Genomic DNA, 20,726 nt, shown 5'->3' with positions numbered 1-20,726 from the left:
ACTCTCACAAGTCGAGTTTTAGGACTAGGTCTCTGTCTCTGTGCCTCATCTCTCCATTTTGGGATAGAGGTCATATTCTTTGGAAAGGAGAAGCACAGTGAAGTGAAAGTTGATAAGCACCAAGGGAAAGATGAAATCTGTGAGCTAGCCTTGATTGTTGGTGGGAAGGGGGAAAGTGAGAACAAGTTGCTTGGGAGGGCTTGGCTGCTGGAGAAAAGATGGATCCACCCAGTTAGAATCCTTGTGTCTTCCATCATGGGCATCTGGCCCTAAGTTTGATATTCCAATTGTTACTTTGCCGATTCAGCTCATGCCTATTTTGTGTTCACCAGGAAGTGGCTGCGGAACACACTGAAGAACAAGCTGAAGACTGGAAAGATTGTGACTTCCACCTGAGTTACAGCAACGATGACTCCAGTCCCTATGGAACACCCTTGATGAGCTCTCCTACCACAAGTACAGCTTCTTTGCCTTTGTGAGTAATGGTGGCACAAAGCTCAGAAATGGCACCATACCTGCTCTTCAGGCTTAGTACTTTAAGTGTAGCCAGTCATCTCACCATGCAATACTGCTCAGGTCTACTCAGAAGTAAACCCCACTGAGTTATGTGGGCCTGGCTCCCAGCTAAGCTTAGGTTGCAGCCTAAAGCTCCCTCTAGAAGAGGTGTGGGGAACTCTTTGTTAGGAAATAACTGGGGAATACTAGTTAATCCAGATATTCCATGTGTGGGGGAAATTACAAAAGAAAAAAAAAAACGGCTGACCGCCTGAATTAAAAAAACATGGGGCTGACTCACTCTGTAGTCAAAAGGGCCCCCAGCAGAGTTTAAAACTAAAATATATGCAGTGTTTGCAAAGCGTGGCAAATATAGGTTGTTAGACCTTTAAATGTCCCAGTATTAAGCACTGGGTACTAATTGTGTTCCCCTGTCTCTACCACTCTCAGAGTTAATAGAGCACAAACTTTCATAAGTTTAAATGCTTTACTTATATTAAGTAAAGGTCACACTCATGCATCAATCAATGCTACAGCAAAAACACCACAGGTAAAAACTTACTGAGTACAAAATACGAAAAGGGTACCTTCAAGCATGGAGTTTGGACAGGGAGCGCCAGCATCATGTGTCTGGTCAGTTGCATGGTTCAAAAAGAAGAGGGAGAGAGGAGCAGGGAACAAACAATACTTCCCCCCTCCCTGAAGGTGAGGGGGTGTATCTTAGCTGTGCCTTCTCTAGAAATTTACAGTTCTGTGTTCCTTAACCCCTTCATTTACTAACTTTCATTGGTAAGTTGTACAAATTTCTTTTTCCATCGGGGGCTAACAAACCTTAGCTGCATCACTGGTCCCATAACACATTTCATCCCACCAATTTCTTTTTCCTGATGGGAATAAATCTGTTCCGTTTCTTATCTGTATAGGATGCGGCTGAGCCAAGATGACCCTCTCCAGCAGCATTTGCTTTTCAAAAGAACTTTGTTGTCCATCTGGAAGATGGTGGCTGGCCACAGGTGTGTTATTAAGGTTTATGGAGGCGAAGAGGACTAAGGCTGCATCCACAGTAGCACATCTTCATTCAAGAGCTAGTGCAGGTCACACAGCATCTTGCGATTTGTCTGTGTCTGCATGCCACTTCCTGTGAGGGTCCTCTCCTCCCCCCAATTTAAGAGATGCAACCTTTTGCACAGTCTGCTCTAGACTGAAATCTCCTGCTGTCCCACTTCCTGACGCTGCAGTTTTCCTCTTTCAAATTGTTTCAATTCTTGGAGTGGTGTAGCGTTGCATCTATACATTCAGTAACCTAGGCACCTTGCTTATTGCATTTACCGCATCTGCTAAAAAAAATTTAATAGCAGAAATCGTATCAGACTTGCTCCATGATACTAAAATCCAATACACTTCTGAGATTATCACCCTGGGGTTTTTTTGGCAAGCAGCATAAAATTTATCAAGGTGGATTTGGGTAAACAGGAGCGACTGCCTGTATCTGGTGGTTATTAAGAGGGTGAACTATGTGTGTAAGGTGAGGGGTGGGTGGGTTGAAATTTAAGAGGAGGAAATATATAAACAGAGGAAATGTGCCAAAATTTAGTACTGATACAGTGAGAGTAAACCTAAGACTTTAAAGCCTGCATGGAAAGACCAGAGTTGGATACTGAGGGAGTCAAAGCTCGAAGAGAAGAATGTTGTGGATCAAGCTCAGAGAGAACTGGTGAAAATATGGGGGAAGACACTGGGATCCCCGGACTGAAGCCCGGAGGAAATGGAGTGTCCTATATGTATTAGGGTTAGGAATGTAGGAAGCCACCTTATACCAAATCAGACAATTAGTCCCTCCAGTTTAGCATTGTCTACTCTGACTGGCAGCTATCCTCCAGGTTTCAGACTAGGGACATTTTCAGTCTTGACTGGAGACTGAACTGCAATCATTTGCAACCAAAGCAGATGTTCTTCCATTGAGCTACAGCCCTTCCCCATAATTAGAATTGGAAGATGGAACAACAGCTGAATGTGTCCCTTTTTCTCAGCCTATCCTGGCCTGATTCTCTTAGTCTGACATTATGCATACACAGCATTCAGAGCTGCCCCCTGTAAAGCACAAACCTGTGCATGGTTCTACCCTGAGCATTTCACCCTTCCTTTCCTTGTTATATTGTGATTTCTTAGCTGATTGACTTCCATCTGCCAATCACTGTCATCCCCACCAGTCATTCTGAGATACAGAAAAGGGTGTGGCATGAAGTCCGGTGGTGAGTCAAGGGGTTGTGTAATGCACATGGGGAAGCCTATTTAGCTCTCTTCATCTCTGTCTCCCCCTTAGATACAGCGGCCCCTTTCTGAAGCCCGTTTCCGAGAAGCAGGCTCCTGGTTACAAAGATGTGGTGAAAAGGTCAGCTGAGAAAGTGGAGGGAGAGCTGGTATGGAGAATAAGGCTGTGGAGTGGCTACAAGTCACAAGAACTGCCATGGTTGCAGTTTCAGCCGAATTGTCCAATGCCAGAGTCAGTTTCAGCTTATGCAGTCAAGTTGATATGAATAAGAAGCTGGTGGCAATAGGTCTGACCACATGCCCTTTTCACCCCTGTCCCTCCTAGCTTCTTAAATCTACCAGAGGGAGTTTGATTCCTTGGGTCCAAGGCATGGAGAACATTTTATTGTATGATGGGGTGGTTCCAGCTGTCTTGAAAGAGACGGTGGTGTGAACACACTTGAAGAAACTGGCCCTGGGCCTTTCAACCTGGAGTAACTACTATCCAGTTGCAGCTACCAATTTCTTGGTGGTGGAGAGAGTAGTGGCAGGGCGGCTGCAAGCATTCTTGGATGACACAGAGCATTTAAACCCATTCCAATCTGGGTTCAGGCTTGGCTATGGCACCGAGTCAGATTTGCTCCTGCTTTTCTGCCTCTCTGCTGCTTTTGATACCATTGTCCATATAGCCTCTTGTACTGGCTTCATGAAATGAGAAATGGGGGGTTCCAGTCCTACCTACATTGAAAGAGTACTTTTTGGCCCCTTTGGTGGTTAAATTATGGGATCCTGCCAGGCACTATTTTATCCCCTATGCCATTGAATACCTATATGAAGCTGTTGGGAAGCAGTCATTAGGCATTTTGGGGCCAGATGCCATCAGTACACTTATGACACTCAGCTCTATTACTCCATAACATCTGGATCAGGAGAAGCCTTCCTGGATGCAATGGTGGGATTGATGAGGTTCATGAGTCAGTCTCCCATTCCCTCCCCTTACCCACCCAATAATTATTATTGATTGAAAAGCAGTGAGGTAGAGGATGGGATTTGGATTGGGACTTCAGTACTGGGGCAGATTCCCTAACACGAATCACTCCCCCAGAGGCTTTTATTTAGATGAGAAAAGACAGTTGCCTGTATTGTACCCATCTTCCTATCTACCCACTTTGTGGATAATAGCAGCTTTAGTGTGTGATTTATGTATTAAGAAGCAGTATGGGTATGTGAAGGGTTAAACCCACCCCCAGAATCAGCATATACCTGATCCAAATTGAGGGAAGGGGCTGAATTCAACCAAAGAAAAGTATGTTTGAAGATTAAATCCACTGTACAACACAAGCCAGTAACTGCCACCACCCGCTGATGGAGGAACAGAAATTCTTACTCTAAGGATTGGATATTTCCTCTGAGAGCTATCTGGGCTACCAAGTTAAAATTCTGCCAGTTTTCAATCTATAATCGCCCAATCCTTCTCAGATAGACAATATAATTTTTTCTTAACAACTTGGCTACTTCTCCCTCCTTTCTGAAGGCCAGCCGATCTTTCCTCCATAAAGAGGAGCCTCTCCAAGGGCCGCATTCAGAATATGGTGCAGTTCCAGCGGGATCTCATGCTGATGTTCCAGAATGCCATCATGTACAATAACGCCAACCACCATATACATCGCATTGCTCTGGAGATGCAACGAGAAGTCCTGGAGCAGCTTCAGATGCTGGGCGAGGCACTCCTGTGCTCGGAGGAAATGCAGGGCTTTGTGAGAAGGTGAGAGGATTGTCTTCAAAGGGGGAAAACCACATCAGCCTCCCCTTTGCCATGTTCCCATACCTGTAGGGAACAAATGAGTGGAAACCCAACCATTTATTCACAGTATGTTATTGGGTATGGCATCTCTGCTTGTGTCTCCCAAACATGAGTGCTATTCATCTCAAGGTGAAAGCCTCTTCCTTAGATTTCCCAATAATGAGTAGAATTTTCTGCCAACCTGCAAAGCATATAAATGATTAAAAATTCACTCGGCTCCCTAAGCAGGAACATAGGAAACTGCCTTATATCAAGTCAGACTATTGGTCTGTCTAGCTTAGTATTGTCGACGTTGACGGACAGCGGCCCCCCAAGATGTCAGACAGGGGTCTTTCCCAGCCCTGCCTGGAGATGCCAGGGATTGAACCTGGTACTTTCTGTGGCCCTTCATAATGAGGTTTATGTAGGCATAGATACAGGCTATTCTGGAACATGATAAATCCTAAGGGAACTGGGAGATTTACTGTCTTTCTTTCAATTTATAGATGTTGAGGAACCAGAAGAATCAGTCTAGTCCAGAAGCCGGATTTCAACCTTGATACCTTCAGTCTGGCTCTACGGAAAAGTTGTTAAGATAACCACAGTTCAGCAGTCTGATGCCCCTCCACTTCCCTAAGAGCTTTTGTTATCTATTATATGTCCCAAAGTATTAGTCATAACAGGTTTATGTGTATTAGAAAAGTCAGTTTTTAGACTACAGATACAATGTTTTTTCCTGTTGTTTATTCCTGGAACCGTGGTGTCTTGTCCTCACCCAGGAGTCTCAGTTGAAGTTTAATGGATGAAAAAGAAAGTTAAAGAACCTACAAGCCATAGCACAGGCAAGACTTGTTGTCTCCCAAAGCTAAGCCCCATTTTTGGTAGCAGGCACCAACAGGGGGTTGTAGAACTTACATTTCCAGAAAATAAATGTTATGTTGTGTATTACCGTTCCAGAACAGTTCTGTTCTAGATTCCAAAAGATTTTTTTAAAAATCTGTGTTGGCTTCCTTTTTAGAAAATTCTAAAACTGAAAGAGCATGCAGTTATCTGCAAACATTATTTTGGAGGCAAAAAAACCCCAAAACCCACATGATGCCGCTTAGTACCCAAGCAAGGTAGCTTTGTTGGTTTCAACACTGGCACAAATGAAGTCTGTTCATGCCTCCCTAGCAGAACACTACTCTCTGAAGCTGCATCCATTGTACTCACCTTTACCAGTTACCAAGTAGTTATCACTAGGCTTGGCTTAATTTGGCAAGGGCGTAAGAGATATTGGGAGTTCTCCACCAATAATGATAAATTATTTGTGAATGCCTGATATAAAAGGAGAGGAGTAGATGACCACGAGGAAAGAAAAGGGGAAAACAAATACCACACCACGCTTCGCTTCAATTATACCTGTGAAAACAGGATCACTTTTATGACAAGTCCAGATATAATGACAGCGGCTTTGCAAAGTACCAGGAAACTGTTAGACTCTGCCTCTTCTCTGTCCCACAGACTTTGAGCATAATGCAGCAGAAGCTAAAGTTGGACTGGGGAGAAACTGTGTGTGTGTGACTGACGGTGAATGTGGTTAAGAGGAAACATCCCTAGCAGCAGGTGGGGTGTGCAATGCTTGGTGCATATACTATTTTGCAGAGCCCCAGCACCTGGTGGGCTGCTACCAGATAAAATCCATGTATGGCAGGGGTGTGAAGCTCAGACCCAGGGCCAAATGTGGCCCTCCAAGCTTCTCTGTAGCCCTAAGGATCCTTCAGATGCCACATCCCCTCCTAATCCACACTTCTCCATCCCTCCCCAAGTGCTTTGGTATGTCCTTAAGCTAGCTTGCCAGGATGGCATCGTATGAATGTAGAAATGTCTGTCTTTTGTGTGGCTGGAATGCGGCCTATCATATAAAGGTAAGAGTAGCACCTTTTGCTCACCCACTGTCATCTCTAGCCCCATCCACCACTGGCAAATGGCTTCTGGAAGTTTTCCCTTGATATACAGTGGTACCTCTGGTTAAGTACTTAATTCGTTTCGGAGGTCCGTACTTAACCTGAAACTGTTCTTAACCTGAAGCACCACTTTAGCTAATGGGGCCTCCTGCTGCTGCTGCACCGCCGGATCATGATTTCTGTTCTCATCCTGAAGCAAAGTTCTTAACCCGAGGTACTATTCTGGGTTAGCGGAGTCTGTAACCTGAAGCATCTGTAACCTGAAGCATATGTAACCCGAGGTACCACTGTAATGTGGGGTTTTTTTTTTACTAAAAAATGTTCCCCATTCCTGGTGTAAGGGATCTGGGCAAGACTATGTTGCAGTTGGAGGAATTGCATCAGGGCCCATGCCCACAATGCGCCCGAGATTCTGAGCTTCCTTTTTTTTCAAAAAATAAAATAAAAAAGGAACAGTCTTTTGGAAGCTGAGTTAGGAATCAAAATGTGACTGGAGAGGAAGTCAGGGATGCAGGTTTCATATAGCTCGCCTGAGCAATTCCCGATGTCTGAAGGGTCCCTCACTTTCCACTGTGATTGGCTCTGAAGTAATCCTCTCCTTTTCCTTGGAGTTTGTGTTGTAGGGGGTTGCAGCCAAAGGTAGCCCCCTTCCCCACTTGTTGTGAGATATTTGGAGGTGGGTGGGGGCAAAAATTGGCACTGGAATGGTGGCAGGGGGCATATTTTGTGGCCCAGAAGGGTTTTAGTAGAGGGGGAAGAACCAGAGGGGGGAAGACTCTGCCCGCTCCTTCTTCCACTCCTCCCAGACTGAGGCTGAACTACATGCGACAAGAGCCAGGATTAGAAACAGCCTCGCGTTAAGCTCCGCGCTGGCCACGCCCCGGATAGATGATTAGCCGCTGAGTTTTGCGCGTCCTGATTGGCTGATCGGGCCGACCGCGAGGTTTGAAAGAGCAGGAGAAGCAGAAGAGGATTTCGAGGGCTCCATTGTGGCTCGTACGGACACCGGCGATCGAGCGGGCAAAGCTTGGCGGGCCGGGCAGAGGAGAGCACGGAGCGGGGGAAAGCCTGGTGAGAGGGGGGAGAATTACTTTGGACTCAATCCTTGCTACTGGTGTCGGGGAGAACGAGGCTCGGGCGTGAGTTGCTCCTTCTGCAACGGCCACGGCGGGTAATTTAAGTCTCCCGCTGCCCCTTCTAATGTGAGCGCTCAGCATGCCTCATTTTGGCTACTCGTGAAAACCTCCCCCTTTCACTAGGTTGGCAGTCGTATTCGTAATTCTAGGCATTTATTTCCCATCTTATTTCAGTTCCTCTTTACCTTATGGGACCTGGAAGATACGTTACAGACGCTAGGCTTGAGGCGGGTCTCCTGAATTCTCCCTGAATTAAGTTGCTCTCATAGGGAAAGGAAGAGGGGGATCCCAAAGGCAGATTAGGTAGAGTGGCATGTTCTTTTTAAATAACCCTTTGCAGAAGCTGGTTAAAGAAGCTACGCTCGCACGAGGGTCACATTTGTTGCTGCTACAATACTGTCTGAGCCAAACAATGCACTTGTTAGCACTTCCATAACGAAACAAAGTGCCTACATTACAGTGTTTTCGCTGTAGTCCTAACCCCACTTCCTTGGAACTAAGCCCCAGTGGATTTATTTCTGAGGATATGTGGTTGGGAATGTACTTAAGGGCTGTCCCTTGGTTGGAAGAGACCACGTGTGTTGAATACAGAATGTCCCAGGTTCAGTCCCTGACATCCTCAGGTAGTGCACAGACTGGGAAAGATGCTCTCTGAAACCTTGAGAGCTGCTCTCAGCAGGTAGACCAGACAATACTGGGCCCAGATGGAGCAGTGGTCAGGTAAGGTACCTCCAGATTTTTTTCTAATTAGTTTTCCCTAGAATGCAATGCATCTCTAGCCGAGGTATGTTGCTGGTATCCTATCTACTGTTTGGCTAGTGGAGGTTGTGAGGGTTGTTTGTGCTAATGGTAATTATCCTCTAATTTAATTCTTTTCTGATGAGGTTGTAATAAAAAGGTCGTATATAAATAATAAATGTTCATAAATGTACCAAGCAAACACGTACATAAACCACATGTCTGAAGCAGCACAGGAAGACAGTCCTGAAACCATTTTGACTCCCAAACTGACCAAATGTTTCTCTGCGGGGGGGGGGGGGGGACCTTCCCATTGTCTCAGGAATTAAGTAATTACCATCTCAAAGGAATAGCCAGACTACCAGAAAAGGCAATCAGATAAGGCATTATCAGATAACCTGGGAGACAGCAGAAACAACAACATTCAAATGTTCCCTCTAGAAGAGCTGAAGGGAGAGCGTTAAAGCGGGCCCTGGAAAATGCCCATCGGTGTTTAGCATTGTCTAGAACTTTGAGATAGTTTGCTAGATGGGGCCTTTTGCAACAGTTAATAAAGATCTGGCTTACTAGCTGCTTTGCTTCTCAATATTCTCTGGTTGGCCTCTGTTATTTTCTCCTACCGATGGAGAACCTACAAAGGACTCTATAAGGGCTCTTGTGTATCCCACAAGGGAATAAGGACAGATTTTGTTTACATCATGGGCTGCTTCTTCATTGTTTTAGTTTGGGAATAGAAATCTTGCTGCAACAATAAAGCGATCAAGGCTTCCTAGCTGCTGTTTTGCTTCGATTTGTCCGGCTATGGTTTCTTGCTTGAACCTGACCGATTCAGAACCCACAGGGCTAGGCCCTAGCGAAGCTGGGAAACGGTTTTAGTATTGTACCCCAAGATTATATCCTTATCATAGGCATCACACATTTTGCAGTTATAGGAAGTGTTGTTACAGTTTATTTAGAAGTGGCAAGGAACCTGGAAACCAGGTGGCAAAGTCTGGCAGTGGAACTTGCGCTTCTTTTTCTATTCCTCATCCTATGATGGGCTTCTCTTGCAGCATCAGTGTGTAGCCGCTATGGCCTCCCCAGTAGGGCTGTTATCTGATGAAGAAGCTGTCACTTCTCCTGTGCTGGAGTCCACTGTGGCAGAATGTGGGGCTGGCTTGCGCCGAGACCTCTTGGCGGAGTTCTCTGCCATCTCTTCAAGCAGTGAGCAGGTAAGAGCAGTGAGGTAAAGAATTAAAACCCTTGTTTGTGCTCCCTCGGGGGTAGCCAATGTGATGCTCTTTAATATGGTTGGACTGCAGCTGCCCATCAGCCCTGTCCAGCAGGACCCATGGTTGGGAAAGATGGAGCTGTAGACCAACAGTGTCTGAAAAGCATCTGATTGGCTACCTCTGGTCTGGTTTCAAAACAATTAAAAAACAGCAAAATGAATGGGCTAGTATTGCCTACCTCTCCTAAGTATGAACCTAAAAGTCACATGTGGCTTCTCCACAGGCCGCTTCTGATGACAATGGAAAAGTGAAGGTATATGCAAGAGTGCGACCCCTGACACCAGCCGAGATGGAGAAACAGGAAGATAAAGTGAGTTTATAGGCAATGCATGGGCCAGCATCTAAGGTGTGTGTGTGTGTGGGGGGGTGCTTTTGCCAATCTCCTGGGAGGGGATAGACACTGGTCTCTGCCCTTATCCAGAGGTATAATCACACCAGGAGGTCGCCCCCTTTCGCTCTCTGGCAAGGGGAAGAGTAGCCTGGCCCCAGCCTATCCCCCTCACCAAGATACAATTCCCCGAGTTCCTTATAAAGAAGGATCGCTTGTTAAGCCATCCTGGTAATTGTAGCTCTGTGAAGGGAATAGGGGCTCTTAACGACTCTCAGCACCTTTTAAAAAAACAACAACACAGCTCCCATAATTCTTTGGGGGAAGCCACAAATGTTTAAACTAGTATCAGGAGGTGCTCCTGCTGTGGCAAATAATGTTGAATGCAGAATGTTAACTGTCCTCTCTAGGGCTGCGCCTGTATTGACGATTCTGAGACCCTTCTTCTCAAAGCACCAAAGGATTCCTTCACCATGAGAAACATTGAACGGGGGCTTGGTCAGGCGGTGCACAAATTCACCTTCACTCAGGTACATACTTGGATCTTGGGTTTATGTAGGATTCAACATGGACACCAGTTGTTTTTTTTAAGGATTTTGCAGGGCTCCACTAAGGAAAAAGTGGAGAAGCAGGGGCAACCCCTCCCCTCTTCGTTTTACTGCCTAACTCTAACCCCCTGAGGGGGAATGTGTGGCCTGCCTCCTATTCTGACCTGCAACTCCCATCAGCCCTAGCCAGCACTGCCACACTGGTCAGGGATAATGGAAGTTGTAGTTCAACAATGTCTGGAAGGCCCCAGGTTCCCTTTCTCTGCTCTCTAACGGTACTAACTTGTAACATTTGGGGTTGCAGATCTTTGGGCCAGAAGTGGGCCAGGCGGCTTTCTTTGATGCAACGATGAAGGATGTGGTGAAGGGTGTGCTCCATGGGCAGAACTGGCTTGTTTACACCTATGGCGTCACTAATTCAGGGAAGACTTACACCATCCAGGGTAAGAAGCACTCAGTCTGTGCTGGCTCAGGCAAGCACCTCTGCCTAGTGGCGGGGGCACTTGTCTCAGTGTCTGCTCACTTCTTTGACTTGCAGGTAGTGGTGCTGATGCGGGCATCCTGCCTCGCTCCCTGGCCATCATTTTCAATAGTATTGGGACGCGGTTGTACCGGGCCATGGATCTGAAGCCCTTCCTCTCGAGTGAGGTGATCTGGCTGGACAGCAAGCAGGTTCGACAGGAGGAAATGAAAAAGCAGGCCCTGCTTTGCGGCAAGATGAAGGAGGTGAGTGTCCTTCCTGCTTGTTGAGTCTCCTGTTATAAGAAGAAAAATGCCCTGATCAGCAACTCAGTGGTCTTCCTTCCTTCCTTCCTTTGGAATTACAGGAGGAGCTGTATACTTCTCTGAATAAAAGTCACAGCACAGCATCCCAGCTGCAAGCAGGCACAAGCGGAAGCACTGACAGTGGCTTAGGTGGCCTCTCTTACAGCTGCCAGTCTGCCAACCTGACAAGCACCAGCCACCTAGAAGGTACCTACTGCCCTGAGCCACCTGTTTGGGGACAGGTGGTTTTCTAATTGTCACGATCAATGCTGAGAAGTACCTCAAGAGGTGTGGAATCTCAAAATAGTTAGGGCCACCCAACCCACAAGAGAGCAAAGGGGGGAAATATCTAGCGACAGCATCCATATATAAATTTAATAACAATGTTGGGGTGGTTTATGGGGACTCATTGATGGGATTTACAGGAGAGGGCCTTTGGGCTTCCTCTGGAGGGGCTTGTAAAATATTCCCCCAAATCGCTTTTGGCTTGGCTATTGCTTGATGGCCAAAGCCAGTCTTCTGTCACAAACTACAAAGCAGAAAGCTGGACTGTTGATAAAACCATATTTACCATTCAGTAGAAGCTTTGTATTTTACCTCTCTCTCTGAATTTCACACCAGTGAGGGCATGGAAAGGCCTCCAGAAGAGTGAGTGGGCTAGCAATGAAGGGACTTACAGGAGACTTAAAATCAAGGCAGATTCAGAGGCATGTGAGAATTTTTGCAAGGGCAGGTGCCTATGGCCTTCTTTAGCAGGGCAACTGCTGTGTGTTAAAACAGGAAGAAAAAATTATAAAGTTAATGGGGAGCCAGGCGAGGGCATTGGGAAGGGACATCATGTATTTTGGATGGACTTCAGCTGAGGCAAGCTGTGGGCTGTGGCAGTCACTGGCAAAATACATGTTTGGCTTTCATTGACAGAGACAGGACCTCGTTGGGCTGACCCAGATAATGTCTCGGTGCTGGCACAAGACGATGTGCAGTTTTCCATCTGGGTCTCCTTCTTTGAGATCTACAATGAACAGATTTATGACTTGCTGGAGACGACCACACTTGGCCCAAACTGCAAGAGGCCCACCTTGCGGCTGTGCGAAGATCAGACCGGCAACCCCTATGTCAAAGGTAGAGACTGGCCAGCTTACCCAGGATGTAGCTGTGGGTCAGCCAGCTGTTTTCCCATAGCTTGAGCCACTCTCAATAAGCCTGGAGTCTGTGGGTGGCAGCATTGGTAATGTGGGCTGTGTAACGAAATAGGGTCTTGTCTGCTTGCTGAGGGCGATCCCTCGTAGAGATGTGAAGCCTAAAGCCACATATTCCTGTTCCCAGATCTGAACTGGATCAATGTTCAAGATGCTGCTGAGGCCTGGAAACTGCTGAAACTGGGCAGGAGAAATCAGAGCGTTGCCAGCACCCACATGAACCAGCATTCTAGCCGCAGGTCCGTAACAGTGCCATAATTTTATTAGCGGAGTGGTGGGGTGAAAGTGCTTGTCTCAGGATGGGCAAAGTGTGTCTTTTGCACAAGTAAACAAAGCCCATGGAGGCAGGAGGGCAAGTGGGTGTCTCTGAGATAGGGAATGGGGGTGACAATCTGAGCCCAAGCTACTGGTTTTCATTACTCTTTTTCTCTTTGCAGTCACAGCATTTTCTCCATTCGCATTCTGCACCTCCAGGAAAGCAGCAGTGGGATGGAGCCAAAGATCAGCGAGTAAGTCAAAGTTTTTGTATGCAGTGAAGGGCAGAATTATGAGTTTCCCTGTCAGTTGGCTGAAGGGCAATCTCATTTAAGGGTAGGGGAGTTCAGAAGGGCAAATGGGGTGTGTGGGAGAGTGTCCCCCCCTCCCTAGTCACGATGGGCACTTCTCAGACAGACACCCACTGTATGTGTCAGTGTAAAGATTTCAGGGGCTTTTCCAGTATCCCTGCAATGTGCCAGACCTGGAATGAAAATCTCCTATAATTAGTCCCACGTTTTGCTTACCTGAAGCAGAGCTACCTAAATCCTCCATAGCATGGAATGAATGGGTTTTAGTTGGGTGTATTTGGCAGTGGTTGACATGTCTGGTGTGCAGGATTTCTAACCTGAAGAATGCAACACTTGGGTCTAGTAGGATTAGACTTCCTGTATCCCGATACTGACACCACCCTCCCTCCTCCCCAGGATGTCCCTCTGTGACCTGGCCGGCTCAGAGCGCTGCAAAGAACAGAGAGTCGGGGACCGCCTGAAAGAGGCAAATAACATCAACACCTCCTTGCACACGTTGGGGCGTTGCCTCACTTTGCTGCGCCAGAACCAGCAGAGCAGGTAAAGCTCTTCCTAGCTCTCAGTCTGACAGCTCCTCATAGCCCTGACTTGAACCCAGCAAGGAGCACTTCCTGTAGAATGTCCTCTCCAACTTGAGATGTTGCTGGTTGTGTGTAGGGTTTGTCAAATTTGATTCCCGGCAGGTGGGGTGCCGGCTATGGTTGCTGCTTTTCTGCTCCATTTCTGGAGCTTAAATCCTCTTCCTGTATCCTTAACAGGCTGAAGCAGAGTGTGGTTCCCTTCCGGGACAGCAAGCTCACCCGTGTGTTCCAAGGCTTCTTCACAGGACGTGGGCAGTCCTGTATGATTGTTAATATCAACCCGTGTGCTTCATCGTACTATGAGACTCTTCACGTGGCTAAGTTTTCAGCTATTGCTAGTCAGGTGAGACACAAAGTTGTTGAAGGTGAAACTAGGTGCCTGCAAGGTTCCATAAATGTTGGCTGGCCTTTGAAGTTTCACTGCTAATCCCTCCTCTCTCTCTCTCTCTCTCTCTCTCTCTCTCTCTCTCTCTCTCTCTCTCTCTCTCTTCTCCCCTACACCTCTTACGTGTTCCCCCATTTTCTTTCCTTTAATGATGATGATGATGATGATGATAATAATAATAATAATAATAATAATAATAATAATAATAAATTTATTATTTACACCCCGCCCATCTGGCTGGGTTTCCCCAACTCCCAACAGAATATTAAAAACACAATAAAACATCAAACATTAAAAACTTCCCTAAACAGGGCTGCCTTCAGATGTCTTCTAAAAGTCAGATAATTGTTTATTTCCTTGACATCTGAAGGGAGGGCATTCCACAGGGCTGGTGCCACTACCAAGAAGGCCCTCTGCCTGCTTCCTTGTAACCTCACTTCTCGCTGGGAGGGAACTGTCACAAGGCCCTCAGCGCTAGACCTTGGTGTCTGGGCTAAACAATGGGGGTGGAGACACTCCTTCAGTTATACTAAGTCGAGGCCGTTTAGGGCTTGAAAGGTCAACACCAACACTTTGTATTTATTTTATTTATTTGTATTTATTGCATTTGTTTACTGCCCTTTGCTTGCAAATCTGAAGGCGGTCCACAACATAAAAATGCAAGATAACAAACGCAAATTGCATAATAAAAACAAGAACGGAAACAAACTAATAAGCCCCCACACCCCAGCCTCTCTTCTCCAGTATCCTCTCCACACCTTACCTTGGCTTATCTTGGCAACTTTTGGCTAAGCTCAGCAGCACCTGTAATTCCCTCTCTGAAGGACCCTTGGGTGCTGGTTGGCTGCAAGAGAGCGGAGAAACGGGCAAGATTGGGGAGATGGTGTATCTCAATCCTTGCCAGGGGAGAAACAGACTTTCCACAGTATGAGGAAGGACAGATAGCTGGTTGTCCTTCTAGGGAGGGCCAGATGTGGCTTATTAACCTCCAGGCATGGGCGTCAACTGGGGCAGGAGAATTTCCAACAATGTGTTAAACTGCCTAGGTTAAACATAGGGCTGTGGGGCATGGGTGGGAAAGCGAGGGCCAGATGCAGGCCTCTGCCTTGGCCCTGGGATTCTCGGCCACATCCCCCTGTTCTATCCACAGGTGCTTTTGCCTGGCTGGGATGTGCCCACTGCTCTTTGGAATATGCCAACAGCAACACTTTGTATACCTTCCAGATCCTACAGGCTCCTACAAAGCTCCTGTCGATTCAGTCTCTCATCAAGGAGCACAGCCTCCGGGGGAAGAAGATCCCTGCAGAAGTACCGTATCAAGAAGATGAATTGGATGAAGAGAGCGAGGATGAAATGGATGTGACCACATATGACAAAGAGGCAAGTGCTTGTTTGTCTGTTGCTCACTGAGAAAGTCTCCCGTTGGCAGGGTCCTTTGGTAGACTGGAGCAGTCAGAAAACCTCTTATGGACCCAGCCAAGAATAGACCGTGAAGTGTCAACTGAGGTTCAAAAATTCTGTGCCCTCACGCAGGAAAGAATTAAAAGCTGTCTGATGCAATGATAGCCAGTTACCGCTAGGCTCCAAAACCTCCTTTGGATACTTACTTGCCAATTAAAACTGAGTAGCTGTGGTAATGCTTGGATGTCTGGGCCAATTAAAACTGAGTAGCTGTGGTAATGCTTGGATGTCTGGGGCAATGCCTCATCTTGGCTGTTCTGGAAAACCTGGGACTCAGCTACATTAGTCAAAAACCTGCGTTTTAAATGCGTTATAAACATGCAACACCAGATGGCACTGGAGAGCACAAAACTTTTCTATGCGATTTTACATACAGGGTTTTTAAAAATTTTGTTAAAGGATTGAATTTATGACTTACAGTGTTTTATTCCTGTGTGTAGATCCACCCCAGTTGTCATGTTCCTTTCCTCTCGTCTTTCAGGACCTGTTGCGTGTGGTTGAAGCTGTGCGAGACCTTCTGCTGAAAGAGCGGCAGGAGAAGTTTCAGCTGGAAATGCGTCTCCGCGATGAGATCTGCAATGAGATGATGGATCTCCTACAGAAGAAGGAACAGTGGACCAGGTACTGTTGGTGGCAGAGGGCTGTGGAGGCACATCTCCTCCTTTCCAGGATTGGGCCTTGGCGGTCCATCCCACATCTTGTCTGTTCTTGATATGGCTTTTTCCCTGCCCACCCACTTTCACCTTCCTCTCTGCAGTGAGCATGTGGACATCCAAAAGGAGATGCTGGAGGACGTTTATGAGGAGAAACTGAACAGTCTGAAGGAGTCACTTACGGACTACTATCAGGAGAAGATTGAGGTGTGTGGGGTGAAAGAGCTGTGGGAAGGAGGTGCTGGAGGGTTTCCTGAGGGCAGGACATTGCAGTTCCAAACCTTAGCACTGACTTGAAGCAATGCACCCAGTTTTACTGGCATCTGCAAAACTGCAGGGCCTCACAACATCTTTTAAAAGATTTAACAAATTTATAACAGCATATGTGTCATCAAATGTGCGCTCTAAGTCCATGAAAGCTTACGCCAGGGACACCCCAATGTTTTTGGAAGCAGGGGCACATTTGGAAATCTCAGAAACTGTCATGGGCACTAATCAAAAGCCATTTTACATAAAGAAAAAAGCACACCTGCCAGTTCTCAGAACACCCAAAACACCTACGCCATGCTCCCCAAAACAAATTGAAGACAGGCAAAAGCATGCCATACACCCCAAAATAAGGCAACCCCCCACAAAAAAGCCCTTTAAAAAGACAATTGAAGCAATTCAGGAAGAGCAGAGGGTGTTTGGGGGGCTCAGTGAGGGTGTCTGAGGGTTCCATGGTAGGAAACCCTAGCTTATGACATGGTGATTTCAGTCCACACAGAAGAAAGTTTGGGTAAGCAGGAGTGACCTGTGCACAGTTCAGGAACATTTTCGTATAACTGGAGAATGCGGGGGGGGGGGGGAGAGAAATGCCTTTCCATATGTGTGTGGAACAGATCTGATCTGCGAAGAGGCTAGCTCCCAAACAGCCTGCTGAAGGCTTATAAATAAATACGCAAGAGGTTTGTGTGTGTTGCCAGCTAAAACCCTTGGAGGAATGAACTACAAATGTGATTTGATAGGTTCTGTATGCAGGCGCATTCGTGGAATCCTTTGCACACTTGGCACTGAAACTTTTGGCTCTGCCATGGATTTCTGGGTGTATCAGTCTGCCCAAATGAGAATCTCACAACCCTGCAGGACAGGGATGGCAACCCATGGCCCTTCCAGATGTTGTTGGGCTCCAATTCTCCAGGGGTGACGGAAGCTGTGGTCCAGTAACAACCGGAGAGTAGTTGCCGGTTCCCCATTCCTACTACAAGAGATTCTGGGGAAGTTTGGTCAGCTTATCTTCTGCTGCTGCTGCTGCTGTTCATTCTCATCTCAAGTTGGCAGGCTGCATCTTCCCAAACAGAGCCCTTCCTGTAATTTGTCTTGTTTGTCTCCCTCAGAGTCAAGATGAAAAGATAAAAGAGCTGCAGGATGCCTTGCAAGAAGCAAAACGGCAACAGCAGCTCCAGGAGAGAAAGGAGGCAGATCCGGAGCAGACTCCACGCAAATCCAAACGACTGGCAGCAGCAACGCCTGCCCAGAATCAGGAATTGCTGCAGGCGAAAGCCAAGTTAGAGCAGTGTCAAGCAGAGCTGCAAAGAACTACAGAAGGTGAGGCGTTCTCCCCCTTGTAGTCGCATGGGCTCCAAGCAGGTGGTTGTCAAAAGATCAGACTGCGCAGCGTAAGTCTAGTGAACTGCAAGCCGACGTAGCATTTGGGAACCTTGGTTTCTGTGAGTGAGCTGCCATGAAATGTTAAAGCACACCTAGGATATCTGCCTGATTATTATTAGTGTGGGACCCCTGCTCCTCCTTGAGAGCAGGTCTCCTTTTAAGAAGCTGTATTATAACAGGTCAGGCCATGGGACCAGTTTTGTCTTTCCCATCCACTGATATATGACTTTTAAAGTGGAGGTACCTGGGAGGGAACACGAAAAGCTTTGCATGCATTCCCCATCTTTATCTCTGAAAAATGGTTGCACGTTGCAAGACGTACAAGGAATGGAGACTTAATATTAAATACAGTGGTACCTCGGGTTACATACGCTTCAGGTTACAGACTCCGCTAACGCAGAAATAGTACCTTGGGTTAAGAAATTTGCTTCAGGATAAGAACAGAAATCGTGCTCCAGCGGCGCAGCAGCAGCAGGAGGCCCCATTAGCTAAAGTGGTGCTTCAGGTTAAGAACAGTTTCAGGTTAAGAATGGACCTCCGAAACAAATTAAGTACATAACCAGAGGTACCACTGTACTTTTTTAATATGGCAGGTTCCCACCTGACAGAGGTCAAAATTAGAGGGGGGGGGGGAGAATGCAAATAATTGATTTAAGGCCGTTTTTGCTGGGATTATCTGATCACAATAGACTGTGATGCAGAGAAGAACCTGAAAAACTTCTCTAAAAATAGCATTGTCGGGGTTCAAATCTGCCTTGAAACATTGCTCCTTAAACTGAAGAGTGTGGGAAAAGGCCTGGGTAGCCTGGCAGTTCTTGGGGAGTATGTTCAGCACTGCACATTTAAGAATTCAGCTCTTGTATTGAGGACTGGCAAAAATAATTTTAACGGTTGGGCTAAATTGCAATGATCTGTGGTCTGTCCTTAGAGTTGCGTAAACACCAGAAGATGCTGGAGCCGCCACTTTCCTCAAAGCCCATCACAACAAATGTGGACCGGAAGCTGGAAGAAGGCCAAAAGGTAACTGCCAGACCTTCCTTTCCTGGCATCTGCCAACCTCCTTCCTTTACCCTGGGCTTGAATGGCACTGTCTCTGAAACCTTCATCTCCTGCCAATGGGTGCATAACTTCTTTTTCTCCCCAACCACAACTTGCCACTGTATGTAGTCCAGTCTTCCTTAAGAGGCTGGACGCTGCCTTTTGCTTAAATGTCCTTCCCTCTCTCAGAATGTAAGGATGCTGAGATCTGAACTGCAGAAACTAGGGGAGTCCCTCCAGTCAGCCGAAAGAGCATGTTGCCACAGCACAGGAGCCGGGAAACTCCGTGAAGCTCTCTCAAAGTGTGACAACATCCTGGCGAAGCAGGTAGGTGAAGGAGTCTCCCAAATTTCAGCAGCTTACAGGGGGCATGCATGCTCTGCTACACAAGATTTAGTTTTGTCCATTTTAGTCAGTTTACATTGGTGCCTATAGACTGAACCATAAAAATTTCAGATCCAGCAGCACAACACACACACGTATATCCAAGGTGACCTTTGATTTGATGGTGGAAAGCCTATGAAATAGATAGATAAATCCTTAGTGTCCTTAAGGTTCTGTGCCTTGATCCATTTTTATCTTGTAAACTGCTCTGAGATCTTCAGATGGAGTGTGGTGTATAAATACATTGTTGTTGTTGTTACTACTACTATTATCTATTTGTACCAAGACTGTGCTTGAAAGTGCCAGATCTGATGTTTATGTTTTGGTCCATGGAGACAGATGCCACTGGCTGGGGAGAGGTGGGGGAAATCCCATATAGAAACATTGTGCCAGTTTTTAAAAAACATTAAACCATTTTCTGGAGTAGTTTGTTTGTGCTCACAACCACACTGCATTACACAACAATAGTGACCATAGAATCAACTCCTCCTCCCTCAGTTGTCATAGAGCAGTCCACAGGATTTGGTGGCTGGGTGAAGCAGTCCCAGAGGGCCCTTGTTAAGCTCCAGGCACCTGTTATCTTCATCTCTCTGTAATGTTTCTGAGTCCGTAAGCATTTTCAGAAGTCTTCACATTCAGGGTAATTGGCTGAAATGATTGGCACTTGTCTGACAAGAGGGGAGGCTCCATCTTCATAAAACTGAATTTCTCCACTGGCTCTTCCAGGACCAGACTTTGGCCGAGCTGCAGAACAACATGATGCTGGTGAAGATGGATTTGCGGAAGAAAGCAGCCTGTATTGCAGAGCAATTTCACACCGTGCAGAAGCTCCAAGCAGCACCGACCTCTTGCAGCAAAAAACGGTTTTGTGCCAACAATGAAAATGTGCAGCCCAGAAGTCAACCTCCCTTCAAGAAGCCTTTCTTGCACAATTTCCTGACTTGCACAACAGCCGTGCCTGCTGTAGCAATAGAGACCCCCTATAGTAGTATCCTACGTGCCCGTGGCTCTCCAACATTTAAATCCACGGCCTTTGGCAAAAAACACTGACTTTTTGGGGGTTGTAGTGTACCTGGGAACAAGCAACCGGTTGATAACTTTAATATTTTCCTTCACGTTAATGTGTTGAGGCCTGAGCTAACTAAATCTTTGGCTTCCCAAAGATGGTTACTTACTATGCATGCCCTCCGTTTCAGGCCAGCTGCTACTCCAGTGTATATGGAACCTGGATTCATATTCCTTATGTTTATCACCTCCAATAGCTTATGTTATGCATGTGAAATGTTTATTATCTATGTTAATTGTATAATAAATGTACCTTGTGTCTTCTAAAACCTCATGTTTATGTGAACAAGCTCTAATGAGGGAAACCTTTCTGGCATTTGTTTTTAAGTTTCTTCTATTTGCCTGGTGGACTAGGCTCCACAACCACGAGGCCATAGCTGTTAACTTTTCCCTTTTCTTGCAAGGAATCCTATTCGGAATAAGGGAAACGTTGACAGCTATGCACGAGGCTGATTTTTGTGTCCCTCTGGTAGCCCAGGCATGA

General features: G+C 46.5%; 2 protein-coding genes across 7 annotated transcripts in view; both read left to right on the top strand.

The window, feature by feature from the left end:
* Positions 1-5,473, top strand: part of BRD8 (bromodomain containing 8) — a 29,881-nt gene extending 24,408 nt beyond the window's left edge. For all 5 annotated transcript variants that reach the window (XM_081185819.1, XM_081185818.1, XM_081185816.1 and 2 more), the window contains 5 exons: positions 333-475; positions 1,419-1,508; positions 2,819-2,887; positions 4,280-4,510; positions 5,035-5,473. In XM_081185819.1, the coding sequence (XP_081041945.1) occupies positions 333-475; positions 1,419-1,508; positions 2,819-2,887; positions 4,280-4,510; positions 5,035-5,041 (540 nt within the window). In that variant the 3' untranslated portion in view covers positions 5,042-5,473. The remainder of the gene's footprint in view (positions 1-332; positions 476-1,418; positions 1,509-2,818; positions 2,888-4,279; positions 4,511-5,034) is intronic.
* Positions 5,474-7,405: 1,932 nt separating this feature from the next.
* KIF20A (kinesin family member 20A) lies at positions 7,406-20,511 on the top strand. Of its 2 annotated transcripts, none has more exons than XM_081185830.1 (19): positions 7,406-7,545; positions 9,401-9,559; positions 9,843-9,929; positions 10,358-10,477; positions 10,800-10,938; positions 11,034-11,221; positions 11,323-11,467; positions 12,182-12,382; positions 12,587-12,698; positions 12,897-12,968; positions 13,422-13,565; positions 13,784-13,949; positions 15,216-15,371; positions 15,934-16,073; positions 16,210-16,312; positions 17,482-17,692; positions 18,684-18,775; positions 18,983-19,120; positions 19,904-20,511. In XM_081185830.1, exons 2-19 carry the CDS (start codon positions 9,419-9,421, stop codon positions 20,225-20,227), a joined length of 2,679 nt encoding a protein of 892 aa, XP_081041956.1. In that variant the 5' UTR covers positions 7,406-7,545; positions 9,401-9,418; the 3' UTR covers positions 20,228-20,511. The 2 variants fall into 2 exon arrangements, with proteins under 2 accessions (XP_081041956.1, XP_081041957.1); XM_081185831.1 differs by lacking the exon at positions 7,406-7,545 and adding an exon at positions 7,592-7,613.
* The last annotated feature ends 215 nt before the right edge of the window (positions 20,512-20,726 follow it).

The sequence above is a fragment of the Podarcis bocagei genome (genome assembly GCF_964188305.1).
Source record: "Podarcis bocagei genome assembly, chromosome: 2".
Classification (NCBI taxonomy): Eukaryota; Metazoa; Chordata; class Lepidosauria; order Squamata; family Lacertidae; genus Podarcis; species Podarcis bocagei.
The sequence above is the reverse complement of the archived record's forward strand: the minus strand, read 5'-3'. Positions and strand labels throughout refer to the sequence as shown.

Bases quoted from the DNA above. Each gene is read 5' to 3' on its own strand.
- KIF20A (XM_081185830.1), top strand. From the start codon at position 9,419: ATGGCCTCCCCAGTAGGGCTGTTATCTGATGAAGAAGCTGTCACTTCT. The intron at 12,699-12,896 runs GTCCGTAACAGT...TTCTCTTTGCAG, and splicing joins AACCAGCATTCTAGCCGCAG to TCACAGCATTTTCTCCATTC. The intron at 19,121-19,903 runs GTAGGTGAAGGA...TGGCTCTTCCAG, and splicing joins ACAACATCCTGGCGAAGCAG to GACCAGACTTTGGCCGAGCT.